The sequence below is a fragment of the Poecile atricapillus genome, chromosome 13, assembly GCF_030490865.1.
Source record: "Poecile atricapillus isolate bPoeAtr1 chromosome 13, bPoeAtr1.hap1, whole genome shotgun sequence".
Classification (NCBI taxonomy): Eukaryota; Metazoa; Chordata; class Aves; order Passeriformes; family Paridae; genus Poecile; species Poecile atricapillus.
In genome coordinates this window covers 13,566,434-13,584,596 of record NC_081261.1, presented here as the reverse complement: position 1 = coordinate 13,584,596, position 18,163 = coordinate 13,566,434, and the positions used below count along the sequence as shown (strand labels likewise).

The window sequence follows — 18,163 nt, the reverse complement described above, 5'->3', positions numbered from 1 at the left end:
AGGGCATAGCATTATGTGGGAGATATAAATAGCACACGCCTCCTTAAAATAATTCCCCTCTTAAAGAAAACTGGAAAGAAGAGTAACTTCACTGTAATTCATCTCATTTCAAGTTTACTAAATATAAGTGTTCTGTGGAAAACTGATAAACCTATTTATCTAGTGCCACTCAAGTTAAAAAACAAAATAAATTCCCCCAGGAATCACTATTACTCATTCTTACAACTCAGCATCTGAGGAAACAGAAGCTATATATTTTCACTCTTGAAAGCTAATTTGATGTTAGGAAAAGTCCCTTAACCATTTGTGTGAAAAAATCCAACTGCTGCCTTTCAATATTTCTGAATGACAGCCATGGCTCTGAGCAAACAAATGATGCTCACATATTGTGCCTTGCCTACAAGCATGTTGCTGTTCTGGAATGACATTATGCCTTTTTACAAGATGGTACCTCAGATTCAATAGGGCAAACATGGCAAGGAAGTTTTGGTTTCCATGGGCTCCTTGGACTTTCAGGCAAATACAATTTCACCCACTCAGTGATCATCTTCTCCCTATCAGCAACGTGCTACTGAAAAGCCTGGATGACTTGAACAGTCAGCAATTCCTGAGATATTTATAACTTCAGAAACCACAAAAGTCATCCTTCCTACTGAATAGCTGCTCAGCTGCAAGATCTGACCCGAAGAGATGCTATTTGAGGGTCCTCAATAATACTAGCATGCTTCTTAATAAAATGAAGACTAAAAAACTACCAAAGCATCTTCTTCCATCTCAGCCTATAGGGAATCAAGCTTGATAAGTTCATAGTTTTATTTCATTTACCTAGATTGCTGCATTACATATTTGGGAACCCAAAGAAAATATCAAAGGACAGGAGGCATAAATATGAGCTCGTATTGCATAGAAATACAGTCTTATGTGCTCTGGGGATGAATTGTACTTGTGATACATTCCAGCACTCAGATATGTTTCTTAAGAGTCCAGGTTGTGTAAATCTCTCTTTCAGACCTGAGCACAGATGGACAATCACTGTACAAGCACAGACTAATGAACAAATAGTACATGCAAGCCTCAGGATCTTACAAGTGTTCAAAATTAGGGCAGGTGCCTCCAGGAATACACTAGCAACTTATTTTGTAGTGGCTGCCCCTTCTGGGACTTTATTCACAAATCAAACTGCCTCTTCCTCTGACACCTGTGCTGTTCTGCTGCACAGTACTAAACATCCAGAAACTTGTGGTTATTTTCATGCTAAGAAATGAGTTTGCACACCACTACAGTGTAAGTGGTGCTGATGAAATGTAAGAAACCCAAATGGACACCAAGAAAACAGCCCCAGTTGGGACAGCACTGCATTGTTCCAACTACTGTTTCAATCTACACATAGCTCTTTTGCCAGTTTTGTCCATAAGGCCACTTTTCTTCTCATTTCTTTTCACAACTAAAAGCAGTGCTACCATATAGAAGCAGTGCCTCTTCCAAAAGTCAGTAGGTTTAGCTCAAGAATGTGGAAGATCACAGCAATCACACCCCCTGGTGACAAAAGGAACCACATAATGGGGTAAATTATTTGGGCTAGGAAAAACATTTAAAGCTACTTCTTCACATAAATCTGTTACATGGACAGGATTCCTACTGCAAGCTGAAAAATCAGGGAGTTAGCTTTAAGAACAATGATAACAAGCCTTTGAGAGCAGGTAACTTTAGGAAAAGACAAGTTCTTCAAGGTACTTCCATCTCCTCGGTATCATTACATCTTTCTTTTATGGGTTTAGCCTAATCTGATGTTCTTTAACCATGAGATAGACAAAATATAAATTGAAAAAATGATCCTCTACTTTTACCAGAGTTACTGTTTCTTGTTCACAGATGGTTAAGATTTCAGCATGGTCTCTGTGGTGCTACTAACAGCTTTTGAGGTGTTGAAGAACTTTGATGAGAGGTCTGTGAGCCAAAGACTAAACAGGCAAGTGGACAAACAGCTGCTCATGAGAAATCTCTCACTTGATTTGAGAGGCAGAACTTCAGCCTTCCTGAATCATTGCCAATCATCCCCTGAGCTTCTCACAGGAAGAGTGTAGAGAAGAGAGTCAGCGATTTCAAATGCTACAGAGAGGCTGAATAAATAGATAGAAGTACTTCCCTTATCACTGCCAAGGAAGGAGAGTGTCATAGAACTTGTAAAAGCTTAAATTAAGCAGAAAGTTGTCTTTAACCTGTGTGAAATACAAGGAAATTAAAAGCAAAGAAAAAAGTTATTTTTCAGGTTGCTTCTATAGTTTCTAACAGAAGCCATTTAATTCTGCCAGGAGCATCTGTAAAAGTCACCAAAAAAAAATTATGGATAAAAACCACCCAAAACCCCCCCCCCAAACACCACCACCAACAAAATCTGGCTTATTAATTAGATTTTCTCTCCTTTGAGCTAAGGAATGGAACTTAGGAAGCATCTTTTATAACTTGCTATTTGAGAACTAAGTGAAAAAAGTTTTATAAAAGAGAGTGCAAAATGAATAACCTCTTTTGAAACTCATTAGTTAGGGGATAATTTAGGTTTCAAAAAGCTCTGTTTATTCTAATATGTACATATGAAACCTTTGGCACTAACAGAGCTGAGGCACCATTTCCTATCCATTTTCCATCTGAAGAGGAATTCTATCCTACCTGAGCAGAACTACACTTCAGCATCACATTAGCAATCAATTCAAATCCATTGCCTTCGACAAGCTGACAGATTCCTTGAAAGGAACAGCGTGCAGAGTGTAAACACAAAGCACATCCCAGGAAATATTTAGAGAATGTAATGACACCTCAACAGCCATCTACACGTCACTTTACACGTGTGACAGGAGGCACTCACTGCACCACCTGAGCTGACTGGCCAGGCTCAGGCTGAGCTTTATAAATCAAGTATTGACTAGAAAAAACAGTGTGCACCTTGATGTAATTATGCACTAATTGGTGAAGTATGCAAGTCTTTGTAATGAAGGAGATTATTAATAGTGGGATGATATACATGAGGAAAGGTGCCAGTCTCTGGTGTGACAAATTCAGAGGAAGCTTTTGGTAAAATTTCTCATTCTGAAAGGTGAGACAAAATAAATTCAGAGTATGGATTCCTGTGATCCGTGCTTCAGTTTACAAGGGAAATGTAAAATATATAGGTTTTGTTTCACCTTAATAAATTTAGTTAAACACCGAGTACAGACAAACCAGCAAACCTTCCTGCAAAGGTTTTATCATTCATCAGCCACACACAATGCATTTAGCACCAAGCTGGATTGACTTTATCAGACACACATCTCTTTTATAGGAAAGAATAAAAAGGCATTATTCTAACTCAGTTATGGTTTGAACAAAGGCGCTGCTGCTTGCTTACCTGGGTGACCTATATCATCTAAGTTTTCTTTTATAAAACTAATAACTGACAAACTGAATAATGTGCTGTAATGGAGTTCCTGTTAAACATAGTTTAATCATTTCTCTCTACTAGATGGAAAGGCTCATGATTAAATAATAATTGAAAAATCTTGTGGTTATTTTGAGAGGTTTTTTAAAAGCTCTCCATGTTGTGACCTTCACACAGTGATGTAGATACAGCTGCAGGCAAAAGCTCTTTCCTTAGAATTCAGGAAAAAGGAAGATCCCAGCTAGCCTCAGCAGTTTATGAACCCAGCTGCTGCAGTATTTTCCTGATAGCCTTAATTAATCAGCCCATATTTCTGTTTTCCTCAGTTTCCTGGCTAAATATCGGACTTCAATTCCTCAGTCTCAATTTCTGATTGCCTTAATCCATTCAATTATGAGGGTGGAATTCACATTATCCAAAAAAAACACACCAGGAAGAGAGAGAGACTACAAACAGGATCCAGCTTCAGCAGTGTCTCGTACGGGATATGGACAAAAAGCCCAATGATGCTGTGCCAGAGCAGGACACAGAATGTGGGACTGCAGTCACCTCAGAGACAATGGAAAAATATAAATGTCCTGAAGCCCTGACTGATATGAATGGGGGACAACATGAATGGACATTCATGGTGTAACACCTCACCCCACCATATACAAGAGGATTTTCTTGTTTGGTTTGGGATTTTTTGTGGGCTTGTGTTGGATTTTCTGCTTGTTTGTTTTAGCATTCCATCCATTCCTCCTACAATCATGAGTGCTAGAAACACCTGTATCTCTGAGAGGATGAAACCCAAGATCCTGGTACACATGTCTCAGGTCAGCACTGATCTGAATGGAAAATCTAACAGCTGCCCAAAGGCTGAATGTCAGCTATGAGCAACTGAATGTCAAGATGGCATTTGGGCTTACCCTTTTAGGCCACCAAAGCAGAGCTGTCTTGCCACATCTCCATCCTTAATCTCTGGAATATCACCAAGCACTCTGCACCAGATAGTATTTATTAAGCTCTTTCAATATATACCAGACAGTGTAGCAGTAATTCATCACATCATCCTGCCAACCTACACTACAGTCTTGCTGGGTTATATTAAAATTGCAACAAATGTTTAAGCTTTTTAATACTGTCATTTCATATTCCTGTCTTACACAAGGTTTTAACTTTACCAGTACTACATATCCATTTTTTGTCCTTAACCCCATCATCTACACTCCCTCTGCACTGAATACATAAGCCATTTACCTGGACCAAATTGAGTTTATGTGTAGTTAAGTCTTTAAAAGTCATCCCTGCTAGTCAATTCCCTCATTAGGAAACTACTTCCTATCAGAAGTGCCCTCAGGTTTTGAGAGCACATCAAAATTGGATCCACTTAAGCAACCGAGCTTTGATACTGAGCTTAATGACTTTCTAAATGTGTCATTTACAAAGTACTTTACAAGGCTTCCTGAAGAAGAGCTGAAGTCTGCCCATGCAGGAGCTAACCTCCCCAGCTCTCCTCCTTCAGGAGCCCCGGTGATGTATGACGTGTGCAATGCCATTTTCTGAGTCTATGACATTTCATTTAAATCCCATCATTTCCTTGGGACCATCTGGCCACTTTCTCTACAAACAGATCTCACAACTGTGTCAGCTCTTCCTCTCTCCTCTTTCAGATCGGTTCCTCCTGGTGTTCCCAAGCTACCTGGGTCGCTCTGGGAGAGAAACAGGCACAACATTCCCAGACAGCTCTGCCCTATGACATACAGAGCAAGTCTGCATCTTCCCTGCTGCTCCTTGTACCCAAAATACCGATATTCTATCCCAAAATTATAAGGGCATATAATACTTCCCCCACACACACAGCTGAAGATGCAGATCTGCTCCAACTGCATTACCACTCTTTAAACATCCCCTTTTAACAAGGTGAAACTGAGTATTTCTTGGTGGGGAAATTTAGGAAGTGAGCTTAATCTCCCACTTGTTTAAGCCAAACAGAATTCTGGGATCAACAACATAAAAAGGCTTCTACTTTCTACTCCCTTACAACTCAGAGACATTAGCATGGATACAACAAACCAAAATAGTCTCAAGAGTAGAACCACAGTGTTGCTATAATCTTTCCTGCAAATTATGAAGTGTGAAATAGAAAGCTGAAAAAAAAAAAAAAAAAAGGAAATATTGATAACAACATGTCAAAATTACAACAGTAAAAGTAAGAAAACAAACTCCTTGGCTGTCATCTGTCTGGTGCCTTTCTGAAGCTCCTTGGATGCAATAACAGCTTTCCTTTTCTATTGTACTTCTAAGTTTGTTATTTAACAACATCCCAGGAAAAGATCAGATTATACTGCTCATAAAATTTTGAAACAATGATAAACTGTGAGGTCAGTTTGAATTATGGGGTGGGGTTATGTATTGATTTTAAGATTTACATATGCATTTGGGAAGTTATTATAGGAAATCACTACTGAAAACTTTATAGCAGGGAAAAAAAGAATGAAAAATATAATTTACTTATTTTTTCATAAGATTCAACCAAAAGTACAACAGAAATACAGGTTTTCATATTTTACTTTATAAATTTTCCAACTTTATTTTCTTTATTTATGGCACTCTTTTGCTTAGTAAGTAATATGCACACAAGGTATTGTTTGATATTCAACTTTTAATTACTTCAGTAAAAAGCAACACTAAAGCAACACGGCAAAACATAATAAAAGTCATTGTCTTATCACCAGTGTGTCTAAAATAGCAAGCACAGATGGATATTGAACCTGACACTATCAGTGCAGCTTCCTACAGCAGCCTTCCACCTGACTGGAATTGTCACACCTGATGCTGGAGTCAGTGAAGAACAGAATATTTTCTCCAGGAAGAAAAGGTGAAGTGAAGAAAGGGAGACCCTGCCAGGACTCCACAGGTTCATTCCAAAAAAAGCCCCAATTTCCCACACCTCCCAAGCTGGGTATCAACACAGAAATGGTTCTTAGGAGAAAATGATTTGCTTCTCATAGGCAGTGTCTACAAAGAGCTGCCACAACCACAGTGTTTTGTGGTGCATTTCTTTAAAATGTGCCCAGATTACCACAGCACGACCTTGAACTCTCCCTTGTTCTGCTGAAGTTTGGGATTGCTTTATTCCTCCCCATTCATTCTTGTCTGGCTGTTCAGTTCAGAATTTCAGCTACTAAGATAAAAGCATGCCTTGATAATATTTTTTTTGGTCTGACATTATTTTAATAACATGGCTTCAGTCCTGGAAATTCTCTTCCTCCCTCAAGACACTCTTTTTTTTCCTTTTCTGAAACACAAACTTAAAACAGGAAGATCTCAAGTGTGTGCTATTATAATATCAGAATATAAATCTCATGATAAACATTTTATGTTATGTCCCATTCTACCAGTGACATTATATATCCACTATATACAATAAATGTACCAGCAGAAAAAGTGTCAAGGGAACAATCTTCTACCAAAAAAAAGAGTCATTAACACCATTTCTAAATTTTCTCTTTCACAACAGGAAAATTACCAGGATCTAGAGTCACAGTAAACTGAAAACCCTCCTTCTGGGTTCAATTTGAGCCAACGAGTTCATTTCAGCACTCAAACCAAGATCTGCCCTGAGTTTACATCCTGCTTTTCTCTTCTCCTTTTCTCTACCGAAAATTATCTTTTCTCTGTTATTGGTCAACTTTTCACTCCCATCTGCCTTATGTCACTTGAATTTCACTGCTTTCCTAACAGCCTGTAACTGGTCATTCAAGAAGAGTGAAGCCAGGAAAAGAGAAAATTGCAGATCTTTTGCAAAAAGATTCTGTACATAAATGCTCCTTAATTATGATCATTCTATTTTCATGGATTTTTAAACTGAAAGTTACCTTATTTTACAGTGTTTTGTATTTTTCAGAAGAACATAATTTTCAGTTCAACATAAAAAAACCCAACAACACCCCCCCAAAAAAAGCCCAACAAAAAAAACCAAACAACAAAACAAAAAGAAACAAACAAAAAAAACCCAGAAGAAACCAATCCTGAAAGAGTTGTTGCTTCAAAGTCACTACCTAAACATGACCAGCCCCTGCAGCCCCTAAGATTTACTCTGGAAATAGAAATACTGTAGGCTTAGAAAAGCACATAGCAATTGATGAAAAAAAAAATCCTTTTGAAAAATTTGCCATGATGTTTTGAAATAAATAGATACAAGATTTAATCAAAGAAAAAATAAGCATTCAGGAATAGCACTGCATCCCCTATTTGAACCCCCACAGGTGATTCCCTCTCCGAAGCTGGCACATTACATCAGAGGTGATCTGTATTTCTAAATGGCCTTTTACATTTGTATGCATAAAAAAAATTAATTTACTTAAATCTCACAACCCAGTACACCACGTTGAGTAACAATCTGATGATAGATTTATGTTACAGATTCAGAACTGATCTGTCTAAAGAAGATGGCCATATCTAGACAGCAGCAAAAACTACAATTTACAAGTAAGAATTTAGAGCCTAATCACACTTCTGAAAATAGAAATGTTTTTAAAATATCAGTAAGGTATTTTGTTAGGAAGAATTTCTGTATACTAAGTAAAACATGGAACTTAATGAATTTCCATTATTTCAATTTCTCTATAAGCAGGGAAAGCCTGCTAATATTTCAAGGTTCACAGCATTCTGGTTTATGATAAAATTAAATCATACTAAATCTACAGGTGCAGAAAATGGTCACAAGCTTTGTGAATGGATTTGAATGGGAGCAATTTTTAGAAATTAAGCTTCCTCTGTGCTACTTGGAGATGACAAAATGACAAAATAGATTTATTTATACAAAGAAAATTGTGAGAGGTATGGTTTGTTTGGTTGGTTTTTTTTAAAGTTTAAATTGTGATAGCGTCTCAATATTTTAAAAAATAATAATCTTTTAGAGTTGAACTATTCCTTCATAACACTTGAGCTGTATCAGGGAAAATGCTTTAACAGTACTCTCAATAAATTCAGAGCTGTAAGCATCATGAGCTCCCTCTTAATATTGCTAGGCATAAATAGGTAAAGTCTCAAACCAAGTAACGTCCTGCTTTATGCTGGTATCCTGCAAATATGAAACTGTATCAGAGTACAAATTTCTCTTGAAATATAGATTCTTGTTACTTCCTCTCAAGATGAACACCTAGCAGGTTATTGATCTGCTTCTGAAGGACACAGTGTTTATTATGTAGGAAACCACTGCTGGGCACAAGTGTGAGAAATTAATGATGGTTTTGTAAGTGTCCACACTGTGGTGCTGAACCAGTGGGGCAACTGTCAATCTATATGATAATGTATCCCAAAACTTCATAAAATCAGTGATGTGAAGAAGCATTGATTTTTGAGCTAACCAGGATTTGTGAGAGAGCAAGACTAAAAAGTTTACTCAACTTAGCACCTCTGTGTACACAACAGTTGCTTCGTACCATGATGATTTTTTTTAAAACAACCAAACACAAAGCAACTCTTCTCACAGAAACCCAAAATGAATTCCACATACTGGTTTATTACTTGCTTGCTGCTTGATCATGTTGTTCGTTCTCCTATTAATATCATTGTTAGAAACATGAAAAATGGATTCACTGCACTGTATTTCCAATTACATAATAATTCACTTATTATGGGGAGGAAAATGAAAAACAAGTGAACAGACTCATTCTTTTATCAGTCTGTGACAGTGTGTATAAAAGTGGCTTCTGAGATTATTTTTTCTTAGACAAAAGGTGTGACACACTGCTGCCACTGAAATGGAGACAACCACCTGCACAGAAGTGAATTCCTGCTACAGCACTGAAGCCAAATCATTCCATAATGCCAAAATTCTATTAGTCAGGGCTTTTTTTGAAATCATGCTCAGAAGCCTTAACAAAATTGTACTAAAATCAATGGAAGCTGTCATATATTCTAGGAATGGTATTATTAAAAGGAAAAATCAATTAACCAGTCACTGATTCTTTTTAAAACATGGGCTTCCTTGTACAAACCATTATTAATAAATGCACATTCCCTCCTTAGTTTTGATGAAGAAATGTATCCTGTTATGCCTATGGAGAGGATATATTACTTGAAGATTCAATTTAAATCAACAAAAAAAGACTGCCCTTACAAACAAAATCAATTGCACTTTGCTGAACTTCTTTCTATCAACATATAAGCTGTAATTTTGCCCTGTTTGCTTTGACAAGCAGTTGCTTGTGTTTGCAGAGCCTGGCACACCCACTTTGCTGAAACCAAGACAACTGTCAGTGAGTACAGGGAGGAGCCCAAAAGAAACACCTGCAAAAATCCTCTCCTGAGAGGCACCCAACAGGTATCAAACAGCATTTTATCCCAATATGCCCAGCAGAGAGCTGCTGCCAGCTGCTGGAATAGTTGCTCTGAGGGCTGATGATGTTAGGGAGGTTCCTCTTCACCTCCTCAGAATAACAAGATCCAAACACCTTTGTTTCTATTTTAAATAAGCTTAGTTTGCACTTTCATCACCATATAGGATGGAGGACAAATTCATGCAAAGCCTTTTTTACTGTTTTCCATCTTGAGTTCTGTTCAAATCCATGTGAGCCCAGAAAATTCCCCAGGTAAGAACTTCAGGGTGATGCATAAGAAGAACCTGAATTTGGATATGTGCACCTGAGAGGACAGTGCTGAACACAGGACACTCAGACACTGCCAGGCTGTTTGGTCACAAGTGATTGGTGCTGTACCCAAAGTCTCATTTCTGTGACTTCAAACTATGCTAAACACAAGTTGTCTGCCTCAACCTGCTGCAGAGATTTGCTTTGCAAAAGCCACCCAATAAAAAAGCAAAAGAATTGTTTTTACAACTTCAAAACCACAGAAAAAAATGCATAAAATTAAATCTGATTGTTATGAATTAGTATCATTGTTACAGCTACTAGCACATTGTGGATTATTAATATTACTTCATGCTGTGTAGAAAAATCACATATAAAAACTATTTCTCTTTGGAAATTTCTTTCTGCTTCTCATCATTAAGTTTAATTTAAGATTCTCGGAGCACAAACTTCTGTGACAGATTATGGCATGGAAAGTAAATTGCAAGATCAAACATAATATCGATCATATGATGCACATATAATAGTTTCCTGATAGTGATGCTAAAAAAACCCAAAACACGCTAAAAACCAGCTTTAATCAAACTGAGAAAGTGCAAACTTCACCTTTGAAAGCAGCCTGGTGCATTTTTAAGTATGCTCACGCTCTCACACGTGTAGGTTAGGAATATACTGAAGGAAAAGGCCTACCATTTTCCTCATCTGATTTATTCTCGTTGTCGGAGTCGGTGAGCGTGAGGGCCGAGTTCTCGCGGCTCGACAGGCCAGAACTTCTCCTGGATTTGATGCCTCTGCCCCAGAGCCTGATGGCGTGCTCCGGGGACATCCCTCCCTCCGTGTCCGAGTCAGCATCCGAGCCCGTGCTCAGGGAATAGCCCTGGTGCAGAATCCCTATGTCCGAGCAGTACCCGCTCCGGTGCGGAGAGGGCTCGCAGATCCCCAGCTCTGCAAGGGTGAAGTTTGTTCCTAGGAGGACAAGAAAAAAAGAAATTAAAATTAAGTCATTTAAAAAGCTAGGGGATTTATTTTCAGCTTGCAAATATCAGTCATTTTTTAGTTTTGCTCAGTTCTCCTGTATACCAATGAATTACTTACAGAAATCTCTGGTGCACTGGTCTAGCAAGACCTAGCCTTGAAAATATTGACTGTATCTAAAATGGATGAAATATACAAAATAAAGGTAGGAAAGGTCTCTAAATTTTAGGCTACTCTTTTGGCCCCAAACAATTAATCACTTAGGTGTGTGATTAACATAAACCTCATGACAACTGCTAATGACATGACCTGTTTTAGTGTGTATGTAACCTCATATTTGTAGGACAGAGCATGAGCTTTGAAGTTATGCAACTGATTACTCAGAAAGAGAATTTTTTTTTAAATTGAGCTCATTTTCACATACACAAGTCTTTCACAGGGATAATGAAAGAATGCAAATCCATCAGTGAGGTAACATGGAACTTTATCACTAATTTTATATTCACATTTGGTGCAACCGGTAATTTAATATCTGCTAAAGAAACTAAGACAGACATTACATTGAAGCTATTTTCTTTTTCCCCCATATTCCAGAAGAAAGCATAAATCGATACCAAAATCAGGAGGTCATTTGGTTTAAAGGCAAAACTTCCTGAGACAATGTCAAAACACGTGACCTTTAGCAGTTAATAACGACTCAGTGGACAAAATCTTATACATTTTTAAAGCACACAGAGTCCCCCAGGGTTCTCAGAAAGTCCAGAGTTGCTGCCTGATTTCTGCTTATGTACTTGTTTCCTACAGTAATGAACAGGGCAGTAAAAATATAAAGGGAAATATTCACTGGTCTCTAAGGCTTTCAAAGATTTTGAAAAGCAAAGTAATTTGAGCTTCATTATACTGGGCTGAAAACAAAAACCAGACTCAAGTTGCTGGCAATATAACTGCCAATTATTTAACTAATTTCTTAATTCACAGGGAAACCAGATCTGTGGTCTGTGTTTCTAAATCAGTAGTTTTATTTCATCCAAAATCTGTTTATATTTTCTCCTCTTCCTCTAGATATTTGTCAGAATGAAGCTAAACAATGGAAGTTCACACACTTAATAAAACACACAAATAATCATCTTCTATTAATAAAGAAGGTAACTGAATTTTCTTTTTTTAAGTACTAGAACTTCTTTCTCAGATTAGCCAGGAAAGCTCACAGAGTTTTAAATCTATCTGACCCCTCCCTGTATCAGCTCTCCCCAGTCCCATATCCAACTGCCAAAGCACATTTTGGATAAGGGGTGTGTGCACACATGTAAAGTGCAAAACTGGGGCCCAGTTTGTGTTTATTCCAGAGGCTCAGCAGTTAAAGGAAGGGATTAGATTTCTTCTGGAAGCCTGAGCTGTGTCCTCAGCCAGCAGTGCCCGGGCTTGTGTGTGGCTCCATCACTGAGCTCCAAGAGCCCTGCAGCGAGAGCGTGGCCACAGTGAAGAATTCTCACCAGACAATTCCTTCTCAAGGAATGGAGCATTTTGTGGCAATGTGTGAAAAGGATATAAAAAGGCTGACATTAAAAAAGCAGGCTTGCTTTCATCAACACCAAATTAATCCGAACCCTACTAGTTAGGAGCGTATTTTACCTGCCTTCTAATATTTAATGTAGTAATCAGAAATTCAGTGGTTTAGTCAAAATCAGGGAACTCAACAGTCCTAAAAATGAGCTTCTCAAGTGCACTTCAGTCTAGAGATTTTTTTTTCTTTTTTTTTTTTTTTTTCTTTTTGTAATTAGAGTTCTAGCATGAGAGATAAAGCTACTTTTAAGGAAAATGTAAACTTTAATCATGTGCAATTTCAGTAGAAGACATTTAACAAAAACAGTTTGATTGATTAGAGTTTTGCTTCAGCCATATTAGTAAACTAACCTTAGACTTACTAATAAAAAGGTCAAAATCAAACCAAAATGAATATAAAAAATGGACTGAACTGAATCATAGTAGCTCACTCCAGAGTACGTGATGACATTAGACACGTGTTAAAATTACTAAACTCATCATGAAAATGAAGTTTTGCAAATTTTTTTGTTTGCTGGTGACATGTCTACAAATACACACAAATTATGACTATATTATCTTAATTAAGCTGTTGTACATACACAGTAAAACATGTTGATGATATTTTGTGGATTTTAACAGCCCTTACAAGCCCAAATGATTTCACTTTGATTAGCATCCTGTTCTTACTTTGTCTGAGGAAAATGGTATAGGCACTGAAACACATTATTCACAAAATTCATTCACCCATTTGAGTTTTATTATCTGGGAACTTGGCATTTTCCAGTAACTGACCAAATTTTTAAAAATTGAGAAGTGGATCATATCAAGAGGACAAATGGAATCAGCCCCTGAACCTCTGGGAAAGGATTTTCTATGCTGCCTCTCAGAAATCCCTTTATAGTCTTATGACCTTATGGTAGACATGAAATATTCTAGAAATTTCCCTGTCTAGTAAAGACATGTTCTTTGCTGGTAGATTTTAAATTAGTTTTATATACTGACTTTTGGCATTTGCTTCTGCAAAATACTATTTGAGACTTTTCTGTAAGGCAGCATTTAATGACAGAATAACTTGTCCTTGGATAATAATTTTTTTACATTTACATACATACATATATAAAAGAGGTTATGGCATTTTACATCCAAAAATATAGAAAGGCATCTCTATAATTTCTGATACCTTCATAGCTTAATTTACTGTAAAATCTGAGGAAAGGAAGATGGAAACACTACAGTAATACCCTCTAGACCTTTTCTTATTCTGGACCATGTTCTCCTACATGCCTTGTTTTCCTAAAATGAAACTGCCCACATGTCCTGAATGACACATGAGCTGCTTCCACTAACATAGTCATAAATCTCTCATTTATTCAGCCATTATTGCACATTAAGGTACTAATGCCATCAGTAGACCACCCTTGTATATTCACATAGAGGATAAATAAAATCTGGATGAACAGAAATAATTTGTCCAGTAATTCACAGAATAAGCTGAGTTGGAAGGGGATCATCGAGTCCAGCTCCTGGCCCTGCACGGGACAGCCCAACCATCACACCCTGTGCCTCAAAGCATTATCCAAACACCTCTGTCAGGCTGGTGCTGTCACCTCTTCCCTGGGGACCCTGTTCCTGTGCTCAGCCATCCCCTGGGTGAAGAATTTTTTTTCTAATATCCAAACTAAACTTCCCCTGACACAACTTCAGGCCATTCCCTTGGGTTCTGTCACTGGTCACCATAGAGAAGAGATCAGTGTCTGCCTCTCCTCTTCCCCTCACAAGAAAGGGGACCTTCTGTACTCTGCTGTACGTGGAATGAGGTCTCTCCTCATTCTCCTCCAGCTGCACAGACCGAGTGTCCTCAGCAGCTCCTCACATGGCTTCCCCTCAAAGCCCTTCCCCATCCTTGCTGTCCTTCAGGCACACTGCTTTGCAGATGAAGAACAGTCTCACAGAAGATGAAAAAGTACCAGAGTCACTTCATATCCACCCAGCCTGCCAGAACACCCCACGTGGAATCCTGATGACAAAGTTCAGCAAGAACAACTCAGCCCTCCTTGCCTCAGTGCCAGCACAAACTGCAGCACTTATGGACTGGAAATTCAGAGGAAACACAGGCACAGCCTGGCCTGGGGTTAATGTTTAGTGTCTCCCTCAAGGAGTATCATCCTTATGGCCCTAAGTGATGTTGGGATCTCAGGCACAGCAAGACCTCCCAGGGCTCAGTGAAGGCAGCAGGGCAGCAGTCCCACCTCACACTGCCCTGCTGTGTGTCCCCAGACAGAGCCAAACTGCACTGCCAGCACCAGCAAGGGTGCCTTGTGACAGTGTCACACAGCACCCACAACACCTGGGGCTTGCAGGGAGCTGAGAGCAGCTCAACTGCCCCTCCCTGAAATGTCACTCCCAAAGCAGGACTGAAATGTGCAGAGAATCCATTCTTGCACACTTTAAGGTTTTTTTCAGATTCTGTAGCATCTACTACCTTGCTGGTGACACCAAGAGAAAAGAGATAGATAAAATCACATCCTTATTGGTGGAAAAGAAAGAAACTTCTTTCCCTTGAAGAACACAGCACCCAAAAGAGAAAGTCACAAGGTTTTTGCTTTTTCACGTGAAACAGAGCTTAGTCCATCCTCAGCCCCTTCATCCCCTCCTGCAGAAACCACTAGATGATTTTCATTAAAGGAAGGCAGTTAAACCCAGCTTCTCCCTTAAGGTGTACATAATCCCTCATACAAAAACAGATCAGCAGTATTCTAGTTTAGCAGTGTAATATAATGTTATGTACCTGATCATCATTGCCCATAATCTACATGCTGTGAATAGTCTCTCAATAGAATAGATGTTTTCCTTTAAATGAGGACATTACTTCTATTATCTCTTTATGCACTTCCTTGTACAGAAATTTACTGTTTCAGTTATTTAGGATATAAACACTTACTAACAGTGTGTTGAATTCAATGATGTACTACTATACTCATTATCACTGCTAAGCCTAGAAAGCATCACCATTTTAGCAAGGGTCACTTTCACCTAACTCCTAGGCAGAGGTCTCATTTGGGTGATCACAAACTGCATAAATTGCCCTTCTGAAGATTAATCTAATCCAGCTGTTGATCACTACAAGATGCCTCAGAGGAAGACCTCTGAAACCAGTAATGCACAAATAAGATAAATGTGCCTTCAACACAGCATCGAGTTCAAGACTGGGTTAAGTCTAAAATCAAAAGGATAAATATCACTCACAGTCTTTGCTACTACAGTCAATTACAGAAAGAATAACAAAAATATATCCAAGACATTCCATCCTTTCTTGAGTTTTTGTTCAGGGCTTTAATGATTTTGCTGGCAAGAGTACCACAATTTAGGTCCAACTCTAGAAGAGGTCTCTCTTTTTAAAAATCTCTGATGCACACTTAATTTTGCTCAACTCTTTATAAATTCAGTCTGCTTTGGTCCCTTCTGCAGCAAACTGACTAGAAGCAGCAAACAGAAATGTTTGTGCATGTTGCCATGTGTGGTTTGAATGCAAAGTTCATTTCCTAGCATCTCCCAACGACAGATGAATTCCTTAATAGTCTTTTACAATCTGCCTTGCTCCTTTTCTGATGCTGAGATGCCCATGCTGGGCTGCTTTTGGCTGGGATGGAGTTGATTCTCTTCAATGCAGCTGGCATGGGGCTGTGAGGGCCCAGCTATTGCTGAGCAGCTCTTACACTCAGGGCATTTTCCACTCTATCCCCCAGCTCTATTTCTGGCATTACCTTATGGTAATCAACTTGATTTTGATGATATGCTGGCTAAGAAAAAAGTATACATTTATGGCTTTCTCCTCAAGTGCTGATGTTGATTAAAGACAAAATCAGATTTGAGAAGACAGGAGGATGGAGCTAGACATCAAACATGACAATTTATTATCTACCCCACACAGCCCACATTGAAATGCAGCTCTTCAGGCTTTACTTTCTTAGCCAATCTGTCCAACTTTTCCAAGCTCTGAGGAATGGTAAGAGGAGAACAGCTTCATTTATTATAAAGGCATGTGTTATTCCTACCGACTGTCCATTCTCAAACCTGAAGGAGACAGATGTATGCAATTCTGTAAGCAATTGCTCTGCTCTCTTCTGTGCTTCACCCTTCTGTGCTCTCCCTGGGGGCTCTCCTCCTTCTCCTCCTCCTCCTCCTTGCTGATTAAGTGCCAGCAGAAAGAGAATTCCAGGCTGAGCCTCCCCTATTATTCTCTGTCTGGCAGCAGAAGCTGGGAAAGCCCTGCTCAGAGCTGACCTTGTGGGCAGGCAGCAGCTCTGCGCACACCTGAGAGCCTCCAGCACCTCTGCACACAGCCTCAGTAAATCTGCTGAATTCCAGCAGGGATGCACAGACAGACGGGAAACATTCCCAGACTTGGAATCTCCCATTCAAAGCATGGAGATGTTTAACCACCACAGAGATTTTCTCCAGCATCCATCTTAAAACCAGACATTCCCAGTCCAGTTTCTAAACAAACCAACCCCAAGACACTAAAATTCAGTTCCTGTTACTTTTTCCTTTACAAGCAGCAGAGAAAGAACAGAATGTGAAGTCTCATGGCAAATCATGAAGTTCTTGTAAACTCCCCAGGTCTGGTCCAAAGGCTATCAAAGTAACAGTGGGTTTTGGAGGTGGTGGTTGGGTTTTTTGTTTGTTAATTTGTGTTTCCATAATAGAATTTTATGAAAAAGTGTTAGAGTACATATTTTCTATTTCCCAAAATGGATCAAACTGTGTAATAATTTTGTTAAATGCCTGTTTCCTTTTAAGAGATAGTGAATTTCTAAATAAATCACAGAAACACACACAAAACAAGGAGTATCTGTGTACTTAAAGTGATAGCTTAAAGAACACAGAAATAATTATTTTCAATTTGCTTTTTTATGTTAAGCAACCTGCTCAACATCTGATACTCTCTCCTGTCACACAAGCATATCATTTTCCTATGAAGGAATAACAACTGCAGCTCCATGGACAATGCAAACCTGGAAGAGTAGTCAGTTTTAAAGAAATTATAAGGAAAGAATGAAGTGCAATCCCAATAGAGGAGATCTACCATTTATTATCTGTATTGACTATGCATGTTTGCAATGCACACTTAGGCTCATTTGGCACAAAGCAGTTCAATAATTACTCCTTGGTCCTGCAGAATTTAAAGTCAGTTTTCACCAGTAAAAAAATGTCATTTTCATTCTAGTCTAGCTCAGAAGATTTAGGTCTCCTGTTGTTAAGTATTTTCAATTATGTCAGAAAAGGACAGTGAGTTCTCCTTGCTTTCCAGCTGACTCTCTCTCTCTCTCTATATATACACACACGTATAAAGTACTTTTTTGATAAAATCACTGTATGGCTGTTTATCTTCACTGATGCACTAAACTGAGTTCAATTATTAAGAAAAAGCTTTACAAAAATCTGTAGTAAACAACCAGTGGATAAATGAGCTGTTGATACTTTGCTGAATTAATGAAAAGCCTTTTTCTTATTTTTATACTCTTAAATCAAGATTTAAAAAGTGACAAAAAAATAAACTGCTCTTCATGACTTGATAAATAAATCGTGCTCTCAAGAAACAGCAGAAGTCACTGGTAATAAGCTTTCATACTTCCATAACTGTTTAATTGGG

The 18,163-nt window shown here is 38.5% G+C and overlaps 1 protein-coding gene across 1 annotated transcript in view; it reads right to left on the bottom strand.

Moving 5' to 3' along the window:
* The window catches only part of LOC131584081 (teneurin-2-like), a 215,588-nt gene that overhangs the window by 33,314 nt on the left and 164,111 nt on the right, over positions 1 to 18,163 (bottom strand). The window contains exon 4 of the mRNA XM_058848836.1: positions 10,681 to 10,956. Coding sequence (XP_058704819.1) covers positions 10,681 to 10,956 — 276 coding nt within the window. The remainder of the gene's footprint in view (positions 1 to 10,680; positions 10,957 to 18,163) is intronic.